This window comes from Oncorhynchus mykiss, chromosome 9, assembly GCF_057628025.1.
Source record: "Oncorhynchus mykiss isolate SJ-2025 chromosome 9, ASM5762802v1, whole genome shotgun sequence".
NCBI classification, from domain to species: Eukaryota; Metazoa; Chordata; class Actinopteri; order Salmoniformes; family Salmonidae; genus Oncorhynchus; species Oncorhynchus mykiss.
This window is the reverse complement of record NC_143030.1, coordinates 82,279,741-82,300,601: the sequence shown is the minus strand read 5'-3', so window position 1 is coordinate 82,300,601 and position 20,861 is coordinate 82,279,741. Positions and strand designations below refer to the sequence as shown.

Below are 20,861 nucleotides of genomic sequence, written 5' to 3'. Positions count from 1 at the left end.
CCCCGCCCCGGGATCCAATGAGCTCCCTAACCCCGCCCTGGGATCTAATGAGCTCCCTAACCCCACCCTGGGATCCAATGAATTCCCTAACCCCGCCCCGGGATCCAATGAGTTCCTTAACCCCACCTCGGGATCCAATGAGCTCCCTAACCCCACCCCGGGATCCAATGAGTTCCCTAACCCCCCCCCCCCCCCCCCCCCGGGATCCAATGAGCTCCCTAACCCCGCCCCGGGATCCAATGAGTTCCCTAACCCCACCCTGGGATCCAATGAGCTCCCTAACCCCGCCCCGGGATCCAATGAGTTCCCTAACCCCGCCCTGGGATCCAATGAGCTCCCTAACCCCGCCCCGGGATCCAATGAGTTCCCTAACCCCGCCCCGGGATCCAATGAACTCCCTAACCCCGCCCTGGGATCCAATGAGCTCCCTAACCCCGCCCTGGGATCCAATGAGCTCCTTAACCCTGCCCTGGGATCCAATGAGCTCCCTAACCCCGCCCCGGGATCCAATGAGCTCCCTAACCCCGCCCCGGGATCCAATGAGTTCCCTAACCCCACCCTGGGATCCAATGAGCTCCCTAACCCCGCCCCGGGATCCAATGAGTTCCCTAACCCCGCCCTGGGATCCAATGAGTTCCCTAACCCCGCCCTGGGATCCAATGAGTTCCCTAACCCCGCCCTGGGATCCAATGAGCTCCCTAACCCCGCCCCGGGATCCAATGAGTTCCTTAACCCCGCCCCGGGATCCAATGAGCTCCCTAACCCCGCCCTGGGATCTAATGAGCTCCCTAACCCCACCCTGGGATCCAATGAATTCCCTAACCCCGCCCCGGGATCCAATGAGTTCCTTAACCCCACCTCGGGATCCAATGAGCTCCCTAACCCCACCCCGGGATCCAATGAGTTCCCTAACCCCCCCCCCCCCCCCCCCCCCGGGATCCAATGAGCTCCCTAACCCCGCCCCGGGATCCAATGAGTTCCCTAACCCCACCCTGGGATCCAATGAGCTCCCTAACCCCGCCCCGGGATCCAATGAGTTCCCTAACCCCGCCCTGGGATCCAATGAGCTCCCTAACCCCGCCCCGGGATCCAATGAGTTCCCTAACCCCGCCCCGGGATCCAATGAACTCCCTAACCCCGCCCTGGGATCCAATGAGCTCCCTAACCCCGCCCCGGGATCCAATAAGCTCCCTAAACAAGGGATTGAAGGCGGTATCTTATGATGGCATGGCTAGGTCCCCAATCAGAATGTATTTTGGGGATTTTAACTACAAAATATTACATTATTACGTACCCTTCTCTTACCCCCCTCAGATTATGAGCACACACTGGCATATAGCCTCTGTTCCGGTCTGTGCTACTGGCAGGCTACACTGGCAAAACTGAGCATGGTAATTAATATGCCATTTGTTATGTTTATGGTGAAACAAAACAAATTCTATCTGGGGGGTCCATGACCGGCCTCGCCATCCCATAGTGCACCCTGTCCAGGAGTGTCCACATAGCCGTCCTGATTGAACACCACACAATTTCCAGGAAGGAGACAAGTTTCAATCACTGGTATACTGTTTGGAAGGCATTCATTAGAGAGAATTACACATGGAAAACATAATAGTACTGTTGGTGTATTCTCACTTAGTGTGGTAAGTTGGACTGTGCATCGGAACAGAAGAGCTGTGAATGTATTTCTACATTACTGGTGGTTGTCTCAACACTGTGTTTCCAAACTTGGTTTTACACAAGGTGTGGTTTAAGAAAAGAGGAATTACATTGTGTAAAATATTGGCAATCTTGACCTACACTGAGCAAAACATGCTATTTAGACTAATACTGGATTGGTTCATTCAAAATAACGAAATTACATTCTGAGTGAAAAACATGGCATGATACTGGTTTTGGAAAGAGTTGTCCCACATTATACACCTTCAGTTGATGTTGTTATTACACAAATACAATGCTTTTTATATGAACTTTTCCCCATTTATATTATAATCCATAATCATGGTTATATTCAGGGAGATTTGACTTTCTTTACAGAATATTTTTTTCATGCAAAGTTGCAGGAAAGATCTCCCTCTGACTGCTGATCTTGTTTCCATGGAAACGACACCATAAACGCTGTGGCTAACTCACTCAGGTAACAGCTTCTTTACAATATTGTCAACATTAACGTTAAAAAGTTGGATGTAACAACTAGCTAACTAACTAACCATATAGCTAATAAAAAAGCCTAAATTGAGGTATCATGGTCTGTACTATTTTAGATTTAGTCTCTTTTGAGACGCAACGTTAGCTAATGTAACGTTACGCGTTAGCTGTACTGGCTAGCCCCAAGTCAGGAAGACAAGTGTCAAACTAGCTGTAAATGTAAAGCCCTTTTTAAATTAAAAATAAACAATGCCCCAAATTGAATTAGATTAACTTAAGCTAGCTCACTACAATTTATTTTAAAAAAAATTGAAGGTGGCTAGTTCATGATATTATACCTGTCGTGTCCCGTATGTATATATATATGTATATATTTACATATTTTCTTCGCATGTCTTTTTATATATTTTCTTCTTTTTTTAAAAACTCAACTTCAAAACACTCTCCTGCAACCTGCCTCACCAATTTAAAAAAAATTACAAATAATATTCACCTCAAATCTGAAATCCACAATAGAAGAGAGGACAGAAGAGAGGCCCGAAGCTAGCCAGAAGAGAGGACAGAAGAGAGGACAGAAGCTATCCAGAAGAGAGGACAGAAGAGAGGCCTGAAGAGAGTCCAGAAGAGAGGACAGAAACTATCCAGAAGAGAGAGCAGAAGAGAGGCCAGAAGCTATCCAGAAGAGAGGCCAGAAGAGAGGACAGAAGAGAGGCCAGAAGAGAGGACAGAAGCTATCCAGAAGAGAGGCCAGAAGAGAGAACAGAAGAGAGGCCAGAAGAGAGGACAGAAGAGAGGCCAGAAGAGAGGACAGAAGAGAGGACAGAAGCTAGCCAGAAGAGAGGACAGAAGAGAGGCCAGAAGAGAGGACAGAAGCTAGCCAGAAGAGAGGCCAGAAGCTAGCCAGAAGAGAGGACAGAAGCTAGCCAGAAGAGAGGACAGAAGCTAGCCAGAAGCTAGCCAGAAGAGAGGACAGAAGAGAGGCCAGAAGCTAGCCAGAAGAGAGGCCAGAAGCTGGCCAGAAGAGAGGCCAGAAGCTAGCCAGAAGAGAGGACAGAAGCTAGCCAGAAGAGAGGACATAAGCTAGCCAGAAGAGAGGCCAGAAAAGAGGACAGAAGCTAGCCAGAAGAGAAGCCAGAAGAGAGAGCAGAAACTAGCCAGAAGAGAGGACAGAAGAGAGGCCAGAAGCTAGCCAGAAGAGAGGACAGAAGAGAGGTCAGAAGCTAGCCAGAAGAGAGGCCAGAAGAGAGGACAGAAGCTAGCCAGAAGAGAGGCCAGAAGCTAGCCAGAAGAGAGGACAGAAGCTAGCCAGAAGAGAGGACAGAAGCTAGCCAGAAGCTAGCCAGAAGAGAGGCCAGAAGAGAGGACAGAAGCTAGCCAGAAGAGAGGCCAGAAGCTGGCCAGAATAGAGGCCAGAAGCTAGCCAGAAGAGAGGACAGAAGCTAGCCAGAAGAGACGACAGAAGCTAGCCAGAAGAGAGGCCAGAAGCTAGCCAGAAGAGAGGCCAGACGAGAGGACAGAAGCTAGACAGAAGAGAGGCCTGAAGCTAGCCAGAAGAGAGGACAGAAGCTAGCCAGAAGAGAGGACAGAAGCTAGCCAGAAGAGAGGACAGAAGCTAGCCAGAAGAGAGGACAGAAGCTAGCCAGAAGAGAGACCTGAAGCTAGCCAGAAGAGAGGCCAGAAGCTAGCCAGTTTACTGGCTAACGTTAGTATTCAGCTAACCACGGTTGGTGGTCATCAGCTATCCTTTAGCTCGAAAAGCTATCGCCAGACTACACTCAATCATATGACCCACTGAAGAGATTAGTCCTCAGTAAAGACTTAAAGGTTGAGACGGAGTCTGCATCTCTCACATGGGTAGGCAGACCATTCCATAAAAATGGAGCTCTGTAGGAGAAAGCCCTGCCTCAAGCTGTTTGCTTAGAAATTCAAGGGACAATTAGGAGGTCTTGTGACCGTAGCGTACGTGTAGGTATGTACGGCAGGACCAAATCGGCAAGATAGGTAGGAGCAAGCCCATGTAATGCTTTGTAGGTTAGCAGTAAAACCTTGAAATCAGCCCTTGCCTTAACAGGAAGCCAGAGTCGAGAGGCTAGCACCAGAGTAATATGATCAAATTTTTTGGTTCTAGTCAGGATTCTAGCAGCCGTATTTAGCACTAACTGAAGTTTATTTAGTGCTTTATCCGGGTAGCCGGAAAGTAGAGCATTGCAGTAGTCTAACCTAGAAGCAACAAAAGCATGGATTAATTTTTCTGCATCATTTTTGGACAGAAAGTTTCTGATTTTTGCAATGTTACGTAGATGGAAAAAAGCTGTCCTTGAAACAGTCTTGATATGTTCGTCAAAAGAGAGATCAGGGTCCAGAGTAACGCCGAGGTCCTTCACAGTTTTATTTGAGACGACTGTACAACCATCAAGATTAATTGTCAGATTCAACAGAAGATCTCTTTGTTTCTTGGGACTTAGAACAAGCATCTCTGTTTTGTCCAAGTTTAAAAGTAGAAAGTTTCTAACGAGGACAATTTTGGGGCTTCACCATGTTTCATCGAAATGTACAGCTGTGTGTCATCCGTATAGCAGTGAAAGTTAACATTATGTTTCCAAATGACATCACCAAGAGGTAAAATATATAGTGAAAACAATAGTGGTCCTAAAACGGAACCTTGAGGAACACCAACGTTTACAATTGATTTGTCAGAGGACAAACCATTCACAGAGACAAACTGATATCTTCTTGCCATGATTATTTTCATCATTGTGTCAAGAGAAATAGTACCAAAACACTTGAGTGTCTCTCTTGATCCTAGGTCCTGGCAGAGTTGTGCAGACTCAGGACAACTGAGCTTTGGAGGAATACGCAGATTTAAAGAGGAGTCCGTAATTTGCTTTCTAATGATCATGATCTTTTCCTCAAAGAAGTTCATGAATTTATCACTGCTGAAGTGAAAGCCATCCTCTCTTGGGGAATGCTGCTTTTTAGTTAGCTTTGCGACAGTATCAAAAATACATTTTGGATTGTTCTTATTTTACTCAATTAAGTTGGAAAAATAGGATGATCGAGCAGTAGTAAGGGCTCTTCAATATTGCACGGTACTGTCTTTCCAAGCTAGTCGGAAGACTTCCAGTTTGGTGTGGCGCCATTTCCGTTCCAATTTTCTGGAAGCTTGCTTCAGAGCTCGGGTATTTTCTGTATACCAGGGAGCTAGTTTCTTATGACAAATGTTTTTAGTTTTTAGGGGTGCAACTGCATCTAGGGTATTGCGCAAGGTTAAATTGAGTTCCTCAGTTAGGTGGATAACGGATTTTTGTCCTCTGACGTCCTTGGGTAGGCAGAGGGAGTCTGGAATGGCATCAAGAAATCTTTGTGTTGTCTGAGAATTTATAGCACGACTTTTGATGCTCCTTGGTTGGGGTCTGAGCAGATTATTTTTTTTGCTATTGCAAACGAAATAAAATGGTGGTCCGATAGTCCAGGATTATGAGGAAAAACATTAAGATCCACAACATTTATTCCATGGGACAAAACTAGGTCCAGGGTATGACTGTGACAGTGAGTGGGTCCAGAGACATGTTGGACAAAACCCACTGAGTCGATGATGGCTCCGAAAGCCTTTTGGAGTGGGTCTGTGGACTTTTCCATGTGAATATTAAAGTCACCAAAGATTAGAATATTATCTGCTATGACTACAAGGTCCGATAGGAATTCAGGGAACTCAATGAGGAACGCTGTATATGGCCCAGGAGGCCTGTAAACAGTAGCTATAAAAAGTGATTGAGTAGGCTGCATAGATTTCATGACTAGCAGCTCAAAAGACAAAAAAATCTTATTTTTGTTTTGTAAATTGAAATTTGCTATCGTAAATGTTAGCAACACCTCCACCTTTGCGGGATGCACGGGGGATATGGTCACCAGTGTAACCAGGAGGTGAGGCCTCATTTAACACAGTAAATTCATCAGGCTTAAGCCATGTTTCAGTCAGGCCAATCACATCAAGATTATGATCAGTGATTAGTTCATTGACTATAACTGCCTTGGAGGTGAGGGATCTAACATTAAGTAGACCTATTTTGAGATGTGAGGTATCACAATCTCTTTCAATAATGGCAGGAATGGAGGAGGTCTTTATCCTAGTGAGATTGCTAAGGCGAACACCGCCATGTTTAGTTTTGCCCAACCTAGGTCGAGGCACAGACACGGTCTCAATGGGGATAGCTGAGCTGACTACACTGACTGTGGTAGTGGCAGACTACACTAAGCTGGCAGGCTGGCTAACAGCCTGCTGCCTGGCCTGCACCCTATTTCATTGTGGAGCTAGAGGAGTTAGAACCCTGTCTATGTTGGTAGATAAGATGAGAGCACCCCTCCAGCTAGGATGGAGTCCGTCACTCCTCAGCAGGCCAGGCTTGGTCTGTCCCAGAAAGAGGGCCAATTATCTACAAATTCTATCTTTTGGGAGGGGCAGAAAACAGTTTTCAACCAGCGATTGAGTTGTGAGACTCTGCTGTAGAGCTCATCACTCCCCCTAACTGGGAGGGGGCCAGAGACAATTACTCGATGCCGACACATCTTTCTAGCTGATTTACACGCTGAAGCTATGTTGCGCTTGGTGGTCTCTGACTGTTTCATCCTAACATCGTTGGTGCCGACGTGGATAACAATATCTCTATACTTTCTACACTTGCCAGATTTAGCTTTAGCCAGCACCATCTTCAGATGAACCTTAACGTCGGTAGCCCTGCCCCCCGGTAAACAGTGTATGATCGCTGGATGATTCGTTTTAAGTCTAATACTGCGGGTAATGGAGTCGCCAATGACTAGAGTTTTCAATTTGTCAGAGCTAATGGTGGGAGGCTTCGGCGTCTCAGACCCCGTAACGGGAGGAGTAGAGACAAGAGAAGGCACTGCCTCAGACTCCGACTCCCTGCTTAATGGGGAAAACCGGGGTAGGGGTAGCCAGCGATCACTGCCTCATTGCCTGCATCCGTAATGGGTCAGCGGGCAAACGGCCTCCACTCATCACTGTCAAACGCTCCCTGAAACACTTCAGCGAGCAGGCCTTTCTAATCGATCTGGCCCGGGTATCCTGGAAGGATATTGACCTCATCCCATCAGTAGAGGATGCCTGGTTATTTTTTTTTAAATGCCTTCCTCACCATCTTAAATAAGCATGCCCTATTCAAGAAATTTAGAACCAGGAACAGATATAGCCCTTGGTTCTCTCCAGACCTGACTGCCCTTAACCAACACAAAAACATCCTATGGCGTTCTGCATTAGCATCGAACAGCCCCCGTGATATGCAGCTGTTCAGGGAAGCTAGAAACCATTATACACAGGCAGTTAGAAAAGCCAAGACTAGCTTTTTCAAGCAGAAATTTGCGTCCTGCAACACAAACTCAAAAAAGTTCTGGGACACTGTAAAGTCCATGGAGAATAAGAGCACCTCCTCCCAGCTGCCGACTGCACTGAGGCTAGGACACACTGTCACCACTGATAAATCAACCATAATTGAGAATTTCAATAAGCATTTTTCTACGGCTGGCCATGCTTTCCACCTGGCTACCCCTACCCCGATCAACAGCACTGCACCCCCCACAGCAACTCGCCCAAGCCTTCACCATGTCTCCTTCTCCCAAGTCAAGTCAGCTGATGAAAGAGCTGCAAAATCTGGACACCTACAAATCAGCCGGGCTAGACAATCTGGACCCTTTCTTTCTAAAATGATCTGACGAAATTGTTGCAACCCCTATTACTAGCCTGTTCAACCTCTCTTTTGTGTCGTCTGAGATTCCCAAAGATTGGAAAGCAGCTGCGGTCATCCCCCTCTTCAAAGGGGGGGGGACACTCTTGACCCAAACTGCTACAGACCTACAGTGGGGAGAACAAGTATTTGAAACACTGCCGATTTTGCAGGTTTTCCTACTTACAAAGCATGTCATTTTAATCATATATACACTTCAACTGTGAGAGACGGAATCTAAAACAAAAATCCAGAAAATCACATTGTATGATTTTTAAGTTATTAATTAGCACTTTGCTTTATCTTGGCCAGGTCGCAGTTGTAAATGAGAACTTAAAGGTGAAATAAATTGTTTAATTTTTTTTTTATCCAGTGACGTTCACTTGTCCCCAGCCCAAACTGTTAAACGGAGAGCAGGATGTCGGAGGGAGAGGAGGCCGGGGCGCTGTCGGAGGGAGAGGAGGCCGGGGCGCTGTCGGAGGGAGAGGAGGCCACGGCGCTGTCGGAGGGAGAGGAGGCCGCGAATGAGGATGGACAGGAGGAAAATATGTCAGAAAAAGAGGACCAGGTGCACATTGACGTTGTTTCGTTTTTGGTTGTTGATTATCGATCACATGGGTAACCTAACCTACAATACATTTCAACATGTGAACTGATAACTCATCAATAAAATGGGATTTATTCTGATACATTGATTCATGAATTCATTATTTCATTGCTGCTTAGCTGAGTGTTGTGTTGATGTGTCCCTCTCCAGATCGAGCCATGCCCTCTGACCAAGGAGATTCTGATCCCCGGTTTGTCTCTTTTGTGTCGTACCGGGAACGGCCTGGCACACGCCTTCGTTAAGCTCCAACTGGAAAACAGGTGAGGTGACCACCACAGGACACAAAACACCTGGTCTCAAATGGCACCCTATCCCATTTATAGTGCACATGCCCTACTTTTGAACAGGGCCTATAGGGATGCCAACCGGGCCCAGTCCCAAATCAACTGCTAGCCCCTAGGTTGGCTCCTAGCCTCTCATCCCTAGCCCCTAACCCAAGACAATTGTTTCATCTAAAATAATTGGATAAGCAGCAATGCAACTTATCCTCGTCTCTCTCCCCGTGCCTCCCTACCCCCTCTCTCTCCCTGTGTCTTCCTACCCCCTCTCTCTCCTTGTGCCTCCCTACCCCCTCTCTCTCCCTGTGTCTCCCTACCTCCTCTCTCTCCCCGTGCCTCCCTACCCCCTCTCTCTCCCTGTGCCTCCCTACCCCCTCTCTCTCCCTGTGTCTCCCTACCTCCTCTCTCTCCCCGTGCCTCCCTACCCCCTCTCTCTCCCCGTGCCTCCCTACCCCCTCTCTCTCCCTGTGTCTTCCTACCCCCTCTCTCTCCTTGTGCCTCCCTACCCCCTCTCTCTCCCTGTGTCTCCCTACCTCCTCTCTCTCCCCGTGCCTCCCTACCCCCTCTCTCTCCCTGTGCCTCCCTACCCCCTCTCTCTCCTTGTGCCTCCCTACCCCCTCTCTCTCCCTGTGTCTTCCTACCCCCTCTCTCTCCCCGTGCCTCCCTACCCCCTCTCTCTCCCTGTGTCTTCCTACCCCCTCTCTCTCCTTGTGCCTCCCTACCCCCTCTCTCTCCCTGTGTCTCCCTACCTCCTCTCTCTCCCCGTGCCTCCCTACCCCCTCTCTCTCCCTGTGCCTCCCTACCCCCTCTCTCTCCTTGTGCCTCCCTACCCCCTCTCTCTCCCTGTGTCTTCCTACCCCCTCTCTCTCCCTGTGCCTCCCTACCCCCTCTCTCTCCCTGTGTCTCCCTACCTCCTCTCTCTCCCCGTGCCTCCCTACCCCCTCTCTCTCCCTGTGCCTCCCTACCCCCTCTCTCTCCCTGTGCCTCCCTACCCCCTCTCTCTCCTTGTGCCTCCCTACCCCCTCTCTCTCCCTGTGTCTTCCTACCCCCTCTCTCTCCCCGTGCCTCCCTACCCCCTCGCTCTCCCTGTGCCTCCCTACCCCCTCTCTCTCCCTGTGCCTCCCTACCCCCTCTCTCTCCCTGTGCCTCCCTACCCCCTCTCTCTCCCTGTGTCTCCCTACCCCCTCTCTCTCCCTGTGCCTCCCTACCCCCTCTCTCTCCCTGTGTCTCCCTACCCCCTCTCTCTCCTTGTGCCTCCCTACCCCCTCTCTTTCCTTGTGCCTCCCTACCCCCGTCTCTCTCCTTGTGCCTCCCTACCCCCGTCTCTCTCCTTGTGCCTCCCTACCCCCTCTCTCTCCCCATGCCTCCCTACCCCCTCTCTCTCCCGTGCCTCCCTACCCCCTCTCTCTCTCTCCCTACCCCCTCTCTCTCCTTGTGCCTCTCTAACCCCTCTCTCTCCTTGTGCCTCCCTAACCCCTCTCTCTCCTTGTGCCTCCCTACCCCGTCTCTCTCCCTGTGCCTCCCTACCCCCTCTCTCTCCCTGTGTCTCCATACCCCCTCTCTCTCCCTGTGTCTCCCTACCCCGTCTCTCTCCCTGTGCCTCCCTACCCCCTCTCTCTCCTTGTGTCTCCCTACCCCCTCTCTCTCCTTGTGCCTCCCTACCCCCTCTCTCTCCTTGTGCCTCCCTACCCCCTCTCTCTCCCTGTGTTTGCCTACCCCCTCTCTCTCCTTGTGCCTCCCTACCCCCGTCTCTCTCCTTGTGCCTCCCTACCCCCTCTTTGTCCCCTTCTTTCCCCCCATCTCATCTCTCTCTCCTCTCCCCCTTCTCTCTCTCTCCTCCCTCCCTCTCTCCCCCTTCCCTCTCTTTCCCCCCCTCTCCCCCCCCTCTCTCCCCCTTCCCTCTCTCTCTCCCCTCTCTCTCCCCCCTCCCTCTCTCTCTCCCCAGACGTCTGACAGACATGACCCTGGTCAGCTCGTTTGTCCACCTGCGTTTCCTGGACGTGTCATCCAACCACCTCTCTGACCTTTCACCCCTGGCTGCCCTCACACAGCTGCTGTGGCTGAAGGCAAGGACCCAAATCGCACCATATTCCTCATATAGTGCAACATTTTGACCAGAGTCTTAATAAGTATAGTCCCTGCTGTGTAAGACGGTGTAGCATTTTTCAATAATAATAATAATATAAACATTACCTTTCCCCCCTCCCCCCAGGGCGATGGTAATATGGTGGCCGGGTTCAGAGGTCAGCCCCTGGGTCAGCTGACATACCTACAGTGGCTGAGTCTGGCCCTGAACCGCCTCAAAGACCTGGAAGGCCTAGAAGGCCTCGGCCTAGAGAGCCTCAACCTCATTGGTTAGTCTGGGAGGGGGTGTGGGAGAGCCTCAACCTCATTGGTCAGTCTGGGAAGGGGTGTGGGAGAGCCTCAACCTCATTGGTCGGTCTGGGAGGGGGTGTGGGAGATCCTCAACCTCATTGGTCTGTCTGTGAAGGGGTGTGGGAGAGCCTCAACCTCATTGGTCAGTCTGGGAGGGGGTGTGGGAGATCCTCAACCTCATTGGTCAGTCTGGGAAGGGGTGTGAGAGAGCCTCAACCTCATTGGTCAGTCTGGGGAGAGGGTGTTGGAGAACCTCATTGGCCAGGATTGATCTATTTACATAGATTTAAGGTCTGAATGCGGCTGAGATAAAGTAACATATCTTACAATCAGTGTACTGAGTTGATCTAATATAGACGGACCATTACCTAGCATAGACCCATAAAGAACGATAGAGGACTCTTCTTTGTATCTGTCCCATTATAGCGTCTGTTAGCGCATGGGCAGCGCCATTGAGGCCATCTCAATTTTGAAGTAGTACATTTTCTTCTAATATAATATCTGCCATTTAGCAGACATTTTACATATGGGCTGTCCTATAAAGCTAGAGTTGATTTACTGTCGCCTACAGCTATGGAATGTTTGCTCACGACCATAATTCATTGGCTGATCCCTCCTGATGACCTGCATGGAATTGTGTAACCTTTCCTTAAACCATAGGAAGTCCCACCCAGTTGACTACTTTAAAATGGTGGAAGCGCTGCCCATGCTAAAACTGGCTTTTGAGCTCTAGAGTCCTCTATCTATCTCTATGGCATAGACAGAAAGACACGCCATTACCTAGCATAGACAGACGGATGGACGGGCAGACAGACAGGCGGACAGACAGTCGGGCGGGCGGACAGACAGGCGGGCAGACAGACAGTCGGGCGGGCGGACAGACAGGCGGGCGGACAGACAGGCGGGCAGACAGTCGGGCGGGCGGACAGACAGGCGGGCGGGCGGACAGTCGGGCGGGCGGACAGACAGGCAGGCGGACAGACAGGCGGGCGGGCGGGCAGACAGACAGACAGGCGGGCGGATAGACAGGGGGGCGGACAGACAGGCGGGCGGGCGGACAGACAGGCGGGCGGGCAGACAGGCGGGCGGGCGGGCAGACAGGCGGGCGGACAGACAGACAGACAGGCGGGCAGTCGGGCGGGCGGGCGGACAGACAGACAAGCAGACAGACAGGCAGGCAGACAGACAGACAGACAGACAGACAGACAGACAGACAGACAGACAGACAGACAGACAGACAGACAGACAGACAGACAGACAGTCAGGCGGGCAGGCAGACAGACATGTCTTATGTGTGTTCATAATATGATACTTGAGTGACTCAACAAAATCAATGTGGGCCCCCTGAGTGTCGAGGCCTGGGTCTGTAGGTTGAGTATGGCCGCTCTAAGTAAGGGTGTCCAGAGTGTGTCTGTGTGTCGTTGCTAGGTAACGGTATCCAGAGGGTGTCGGGGCTACGGTACCATCACCTGACCAACCTGGTGACTCTGGAACTGAGAGGAAACAAACTGGAGACCACCGACGGGATATACCTACCCAACCTCCGACGCCTCTACCTGGTAACCTTTAACCTCTCACCATAACCTCTATCTGCCCAACCTCTGATGCCTCTACCTGGTAACCTTTAACCTCTCATCATAACCTCCATCTGCCCAACCTCCGATGCCTGTTCCTGGTAACCTTTAACCTCTCACCATAACCTCCATCTGCCCAACCTCCGATGCCTCTTCCTGGTAACCTTTAACCTCTCACCATAACCTCCATCTGCCCAACCTCCAACGCCTCTACCTGGTAACCTTTAACCTCTCATCATAACCTCCATCTGCCCAACCTCCAACGCCTCTACCTGGTAACCTTTAACCTCCTACACAGGCTCTACCTGACCTTTCAACCCTAACTCCAACCTACACAGGCTCTACCTGACCTTTCAACCCAAACTCTAACCAGGCTCTACCTGACCTTTCGACCCTAACTCTAACCTACACAGGCTCTACCTGACCTTTCGACCCTAACTCTAACCTACACAGGCTCTACCTGACCTTTCGACCCTAACTCTAACCAGGCTCTACCTGACCTTTCGACCCTAACTCTAACCTACACAGGCTCTACCTGACCTTTCGACCCTAACGCTAACCTACACAGGCTCTACCTGACCTTTCAACCCTAACTCTAACCTACACAGGCTCTACCTGACCTTTCGACCCTAACTCTAACCTACACAGGCTCTACCTGACCTTTCGACCCTAACTCTAACCTACACAGGCTCTACCTGACCTTTCAACCCTAACTCTAACCTACACAGGCTCTACCTGACCTTTCGACCCTAACTCTAACCTACACAGGCTCTACCTGACCTTTCGACCCTAACCCATAACCCACACAGGCTCTACCTGACCTTTCGACCCTAACCCATAACCCCATCTGATTCCTGGTTCTAACCTTTCACCTGTCACTTACCTCAGTTTAATTCTGACCTCTAACCCCGTGACCTGTAACTTCTGACCCCTGTGCAGGCCCAGAATACTATCAAGCGCCTGGAGGGTCTGGGTAAGCTGGAGCGTCTGACCACCCTGCACCTCCGAGACAACCAACTGGAGACTCTAGATGGCATCAGTCCCAACATGAAGTCCCTGCAGTACCTCAACATCAGGTAGACATCAGTCCCAACATGAAGTCCCTGCAGTACCTCAACATCAGGTAGACATCAGTCCCAACATGAAGTCCCTACAGTACCTCAACATCAGGTAGACATCAGTCCCAACAGTACCTCAACATCAGGTAGACATCAGTCCCAACAGTACCTCAACATCAGGTAGACATCAGTCCCAACATGAAGTCCCTGCAGTACCTCAACATCAGGTAGACATCAGTCCCAACAGTACCTCAACATCAGGTAGACATCAGTCCCAACATGAAGTCCCTACAGTACCTCAACATCAGGTAGACATCAGTCCCCTCAGTACCTCAACACCAGGTAGACATCAGTCCCAACAGTACCTCAACATCAGGTAGACATCAGTCCCAACATGAAGTCCCAGCAGTACCTCAACATCAGGTAGACATCAGTCCCAACATGAAGTCCCTGCAGTACCTCAACATCAGGTAGACATCAGTCCCAACAGTACCTCAACATCAGGTAGACATCAGTCCCAACAGTACCTCAACATCAGGTAGACATCAGTCCCAACATGAAGTCCCTGCAGTACCTCAACATCAGGTAGACATCAGTCCCAACAGTACCTCAACATCAGGTAGACATCAGTCCCAACATGAAGTCCCTGCAGTACCTCAACATCAGGTAGACATCAGTCCCAACAGTACCTCAACATCAGGTAGACATCAGTCCCAACATGAAGTCCCTACAGTACCTCAACATCAGGTAGACATCAGTCCCCTCAGTACCTCAACACCAGGTAGACATCAGTCCCAACAGTACCTCAACATCAGGTAGACATCAGTCCCAACATGAAGTCCCAACAGTACTTTAACATCAGGTAGACATCAGTCCCAACAGTACCTCAACATCAGGTAGACATCAGTCCCAACATGAAGTCCCTGCAGTACCTCAACATCAGGTAGACATCAGTCCCAACATGAAGTCCCTGCAGTACCTCAACATCAGGTAGACATCAGTCCCAACAGTACCTCAACATCAGGTAGACATCAGTCCCAACAGTACCTCAACATCAGGTAGACATCAGTCCCAACAGTACCTCAACATCAGGTAGACATCAGTCCCAACATGAAGTCCCTACAGTACCTCAACATCAGGTAGACATCAGTCCCAACAGTACCTCAACATCAGGTAGACATCAGTCCCAACATGAAGTCCCTGCAGTACCTCAACATCAGGTAGACATCAGTCCCAACAGTACCTCAACATCAGGTAGACATCAGTCCCAACAGTACCTCAACATCAGGTAGACATCAGTCCCAACATGAATTCCCTGCAGTACCTCAACATCAGGTAGACATCAGTCCCTACAGTACCTCAACATCAGGTAGACATCAGTCCCAACAGTACCTCAACATCAGGTAGACATCAGTCCCAACATGAAGTCCCTACAGTACCTCAACATCAGGTAGACATCAGTCCCAACAGTACCTCAACATCAGGTAGACATCAGTCCCTACAGTACCTCAACATCAGGTAGACATCAGTACCTCAACATCAGGTCGACATCAGTCCCTGCAGTACCTCAACATCAGGTAGACATCAGTCCCAACATGAAGGCCCAACAGTACCTCAACATCAGGTAGACATCAGTCCCAACAGTACCTCAACACCAGGTAGACATCAGTCCCAACAGTACCTCAACATCAGGTAGACATCAGTCCCAACATGAAGTCCCTGCAGTACTTCAACACCATCAACTGGCTTTCACTAAACATCTGACGTCAATCCCCCTGACAGATGAATGTATAAATACCTATTTTTACCTCAGCAAGCTACTGCATCATAGTATCCCTCCATCTCTGTCCTCCCTTTACCTCAGCAGGCTACTGCATCATAGTACCCCTCCATCTCCTCTTTACCTCAGCAAGCTACTGTGTCATAGTATCCCTCCATCTCCTCTTTACCTCAGCAAGCTACTGCATCATAGTACCCCTCCATCTCCTCTTTACCTCAGCAGGCTACTGTATCATAGTACCCCTCCATCTCCTCTTTACCTCAGCAGGCTACTGCATCATAGTACCCCTCCATCTCCTCTTTACCTCAGCAGGCTACTGCATCATAGTACCCCTCCATCTCCTCTTTACCTCAGCAGGCTACTGCATCATAGTACCCCTCCATCTCCTCTTTACCTCAGCAGGCTACTGCATCATAGTACCCCTCCATCTCCCCTTTACCTCAGCAGGCTACTGCATCATAGTACCCCTCCATCTCCTCTTTACCTCAGCAGGCTACTGCATCATAGTACCCCTCCATCTCCTCTTTACCTCAGCAGGCTACTGCATCATAGTACCCCTCCATCTCCTCTTTACCTCAGCAGGCTACTGCATCATAGTACCCCTCCATCTCCTCTTTACCTCAGCAGGCTACTGCATCATAGTACCCCTCCATCTCCTCTTTACCTCTGAATGCTACTGTATCATAGTATCCCTCCATCTCTGTCCTCCCTTTACCTCAGCAGGCTACTGCATCATAGTACCCCTCCATCTCCTCTTTACCTCAGCAGGCTACTGCATCATAGTACCCCTCCATCTCCTCTTTACCTCAGCAGGCTACTGCATCATAGTACCCCTCCATCTCCTCTTTACCTCAGCAGGCTACTGCATCATAGTACCCCTCCATCTCCTCTTTACCTCAGCAGGCTACTGCATCATAGTACCCCTCCATCTCCTCTTTACCTCAGCAGGCTACTGCATCATAGTACCCCTCCGTCTCCTCTTTACCTCAGCAGGCTACTGCATCATAGTACCCCTCCATCTCCTCTTTACCTCAGCAGGCTACTGCATCATAGTACCCCTCCATCTCCTCTTTACCTCAGCAGGCTACTGCATCATAGTATCCCTCCATCTCTGTCCTCCCTTTACCTCAGCAGGCTACTGCATCATAGTACCCCTCCATCTCCTCTTTACCTCAGCAGGCTACTGCATCATAGTACCCCTCCATCTCTTCTTTACCTCAGCAGGCTACTGTATCATAGTACCCCTCCATCTCTGTCCTCCCTTTACCTCAGCAGGCTACTGCATCATAGTACCCCTCCATCTCCTCTTTACCTCAGCAGGCTACTGCATCATAGTACCCCTCCATCTCCTCTTTACCTCAGCAGGCTACTGTATCATAGTACCCCTCCATCTCCTCTTTACCTCAGCAGGCTACTGCATCATAGTACCCCTCCATCTCCTCTTTACCTCAGCAGGCTACTGCATCATAGTACCCCTCCATCTCCTCTTTACCTCAGCAGGCTACTGTATCATAGTACCCCTCCATCTCCTCTTTACCTCAGCAGGCTACTGCATCATAGTACCCCTCCATCTCCTCTTTACCTCAGGAGGCTACTGCATCATAGTACCCCTCCATCTCCTCTTTACCTCAGCAGGCTACTGTATCATAGTACCCCTCCATCTCCTCTTTACCTCAGCAGGCTACTGCATCATAGTACCCCTCCATCTCCTCTTTACCTCAGCAGGCTACTGCATCATAGTACCCCTCCATCTCCTCTTTACCTCAGCAGGCTACTGCATCATAGTACCCCTCCATCTCCTCTTTACCTCAGCAGGCTACTGCATCATAGTACCCCTCCATCTCCTCTTTACCTCAGCAGGCTACTGCATCATAGTACCCCTCCATCTCCTCTTTACCTCAGCAGGCTACTGCATCATAGTACCCCTCCATCTCCTCTTTACCTCAGCAGGCTACTGCATCATAGTACCCCTCCGTCTCCTCTTTACCTCAGCAGGCTACTGCATCATAGTACCCCTCCATCTCCTCTTTACCTCAGCAGGCTACTGCATCATAGTACCCCTCCATCTCCTCTTTACCTCAGCAGGCTACTGCATCATAGTATCCCTCCATCTCTGTCCTCCCTTTACCTCAGCAGGCTACTGCATCATAGTACCCCTCCATCTCCTCTTTACCTCAGCAGGCTACTGCATCATAGTACCCCTCCATCTCTTCTTTACCTCAGCAGGCTACTGTATCATAGTACCCCTCCATCTCTGTCCTCCCTTTACCTCAGCAGGCTACTGCATCATAGTACCCCTCCATCTCCTCTTTACCTCAGCAGGCTACTGTATCATAGTACCCCTCCATCTCCTCTTTACCTCAGCAGGCTACTGCATCATAGTACCCCTCCATCTCCTCTTTACCTCAGCAGGCTACTGCATCATAGTACCCCTCCATCTCCTCTTTACCTCAGCAGGCTACTGTATCATAGTACCCCTCCATCTCCTCTTTACCTCAGCAGGCTACTGCATCATAGTACCCCTCCATCTCCTCTTTACCTCAGGAGGCTACTGCATCATAGTACCCCTCCATCTCCTCTTTACCTCAGCAGGCTACTGTATCATAGTACCCCTCCATCTCCTCTTTACCTCAGCAGGCTACTGCATCATAGTACCCCTCCATCTCCTCTTTACCTCAGCAGGCTACTGCATCATAGTACCCCTCCATCTCCTCTTTACCTCAGCAGGCTACTGTATCATAGAACCCCTCCATCTCCTCTTTACCTCAGCAGGCTACTGTATCATAGAACCCCTCCATCTCCTCTTTACCTCAGCAGGCTACTGCATCATAGTACCCCTCCATCTCTGTCCTCCCTTTACCTCAGCAGGCTACTGCATCATAGTACCCCTCAGTCTCCCCTTCTCTCCTCCTTCCCCCCTTCAGGGGTAACCTGGTGTCTGCCCAGCGTGCCTTGCGTAGTCTGGTGGGCGTATCCAGGACATTGCGAGCGCTGGTCCTAGCGGAAAACCCTCTCGTGGAGACGGAGGACTACCGTCTGTGTGTCCTGAGCCGCCTGCCGTTGCTGGAGCGCCTCGACAAGGAACCCATCTCTCCTGAGGAGAAGTCTGAGGCCCAGGAGAAACTCAGGGTATAACACGCACGCACAGGAGAGACTCAGGGTATAACACGCACGCACAAGAGAGACAACACACATAATCGATCTGACATTTAGCAGACACTTTTATCCAAACGGACTTACTGTCATACATGCATTCATTTAATGTATGTGTAGTCCCGGGAATCAAACCCACCATTCTAGTGTTGCAAGGACCAAGCTCTACCAACTGAGCTACGCTTAAGTCAGTGGAGGCTGTTGAGGGAAGGACGGCTCATAATCACGTCTGGTACGGATCAAATGGAATGCTACCGAGCCACTAATTCCACTCCAGCCATTAGCTCGAGCCCGTCCTCCTCAATTAAGGTGCCACCAACCCCCTGTGACTTTAAGTGCACATCACCTTCGTTGGGGTCCAACTTTTGTTCCCTCTGTCTGTCTCTATAGGAGTTTAATGATGAGGTGTCTGTTGTTCCCTCTGTCTGTCTCTATAGGAGTTTAATGATGAGGTGTCTGTTGGGGCAGAGGAATACTAACTCACCATCACCCAGTGACTCCTCTCCCAGTGACTCCTCTCCCAGTGACTCATCTCCCAGTCACTCCTCTCCCAGTCACTCCTCTCCCAGTCACTCCTCTCCCAGTGACTCCTCTCCCAGTCACCCCTCTCCCAGTGACTCCTCTCCCAGTCACCCCTCTCCCAGTGACTCCTCTCCCAGTCACTCCTCTCCCAGTGACTCCTCTCCCAGTGACTCCTCTCCCAGTCACTCCTCTCCCAGTGACTCCTCTCCCAGTCACTCCTCTCCCAGTCACTCCTCTCCCAGTCACTCCTCTCCCAGTGACTCCTCTCCCAGTGACTCCTCTCCCAGTGACTCCTCTCCCAGTCACTCCTCTCCCAGTCACTCCTCTCCCAGTCACTCCTCTCCCAGTGACTCCTCTCCCAGTCACCCCTCTCCCAGTGACTCCTCTCCCAGTCACCCCTCTCCCAGTGACTCCTCTCCCAGTCACTCCTCTCCCAGTGACTCCTCTCCCAGTGACTCCTCTCCCAGTCACTCCTCTCCCAGTGACTCCTCTCCCAGTCACTCCTCTCCCAGTGACTCCTCTCCCAGTGACTCCTCTCCCAGTCACTCCTCTCCCAGTGACTCCTCTCCCAGTCACCCCTCTCCCAGTGACTCCTCTCCCAGCGACTCCTCTCCCAGTGACTCCTCTCCCAGTGACTCCTCTCCCAGTCACTCCTCTCCCAGTGACTCCTCTCCCAGTCACTCCTCTCCCAGTCACTCCTCTCCCAGTGACTCCTCTCCCAGTCACTCCTCTCCCAGTCACTCCTCTCCCAGTGACTCCTCTCCCAGTGACTCCTCTCCCAGTCACTCCTCTCCCAGTCACCCCTCTCCCAGTCACCCCTCTCCCAGTAACACCTCTCCCAGTGACTCCTCTCCCAGTGACTCCTCTCCCAGTGACTCCTCTCCCAGTCACTCCTCTCCCAGTGACTCCTCTCCCAGTCACTCCTCTCCCAGTGACTCCTCTCCCAGTCACTCCACCAGTCCACATCGAAGACCTACATAGATCCTTGTGTGTGTGAACAAGTTTGTACTAGCTAGTTAAATGTATTCCTGGTATATTAACCAATGAAGATTGTGTTTATAGACAACTAGAGACGCTCTATTTTCAAAACAATAAACATTTATTGATTGGTAAAAATGTATTGATTGGTAAACATTTATTGATTGGTATAATGTTTATCTTTGTCGTTGATAGCATTTCAAATGTCTTATTTTTGAAGTCATAGCATTTGAGATGTTAGTTTGTCCGAATTCCCATACCATAAGTAGATGCAGGGGTTTGAGGACACACACACAGAGACACACACACACAGAGACACACACACACAAAGTTAATATTTCAGTAGTGTGTGTGCACTCGAGGAGTACTGTTACCCAGAACTAGAGGAGTTGAGCTGTAAACAATGCTGTGTCATCACACCTATTATTCTGCTTGTCCTGAGTTAGGATGAGATGGCAAAATCACTCCTTCACTTCCCTGTTGGTGAGCCGCCTGCCTTCTGCTAGCCTCGCTCAGACTGCCTTAAAGAGACAGTGTAACATATTTGAACAGCTAGTAGGTGTAATGATATCGAATCTCATTTTATTCATCACATGTTTGGTAAAAACAACAATGCAGAGCGAAAACAGCAGGTAGTCTAGTGGTTAGA

At 50.3% G+C, this 20,861-nt stretch overlaps 1 protein-coding gene across 3 annotated transcripts; it reads left to right on the top strand.

The window, feature by feature from the left end:
- Window positions 1–1,532: 1,532 nt before the first annotated feature.
- lrrc23 (leucine rich repeat containing 23) lies at window positions 1,533–20,350 on the top strand. Of its 3 annotated transcripts, XM_090185581.1 has the most exons (11): window positions 1,533–1,643; window positions 2,058–2,137; window positions 2,665–4,002; window positions 8,260–8,454; window positions 8,644–8,753; window positions 10,717–10,837; window positions 10,984–11,125; window positions 12,576–12,706; window positions 13,661–13,797; window positions 18,484–18,688; window positions 19,150–20,348. In XM_090185581.1, the coding sequence occupies exons 4-11, from the start codon at window positions 8,305–8,307 to the stop codon at window positions 19,189–19,191; spliced, it is 1,038 nt and encodes a 345-aa protein (XP_090041707.1). In that variant the 5' UTR covers window positions 1,533–1,643; window positions 2,058–2,137; window positions 2,665–4,002; window positions 8,260–8,304; the 3' UTR covers window positions 19,192–20,348. The 3 variants fall into 3 exon arrangements, with proteins under 3 accessions (XP_090041707.1, XP_090041705.1, XP_090041706.1); XM_090185579.1 differs by lacking the exons at window positions 1,533–1,643; window positions 2,058–2,137; window positions 2,665–4,002; ... (1 more) ...; window positions 8,644–8,753; window positions 10,717–10,837 and having other exon boundaries at window positions 10,960–11,125; window positions 19,103–20,350; XM_090185580.1 differs by lacking the exons at window positions 1,533–1,643; window positions 2,058–2,137; window positions 2,665–4,002; ... (4 more) ...; window positions 12,576–12,706; window positions 13,661–13,797 and adding an exon at window positions 14,848–14,999 and having other exon boundaries at window positions 19,103–20,350.
- The last annotated feature ends 511 nt before the right edge of the window (window positions 20,351–20,861 follow it).

Bases quoted from the DNA above. Each gene is read 5' to 3' on its own strand.
- lrrc23 (XM_090185579.1), top strand. From the start codon at position 10,996: ATGGTGGCCGGGTTCAGAGGTCAGCCCCTGGGTCAGCTGACATACCTA. The intron at 12,707-13,660 runs GTAACCTTTAAC...ACCCCTGTGCAG, and splicing joins ACCTCCGACGCCTCTACCTG to GCCCAGAATACTATCAAGCG. The intron at 13,798-18,483 runs GTAGACATCAGT...TCCCCCCTTCAG, and splicing joins CTGCAGTACCTCAACATCAG to GGGTAACCTGGTGTCTGCCC.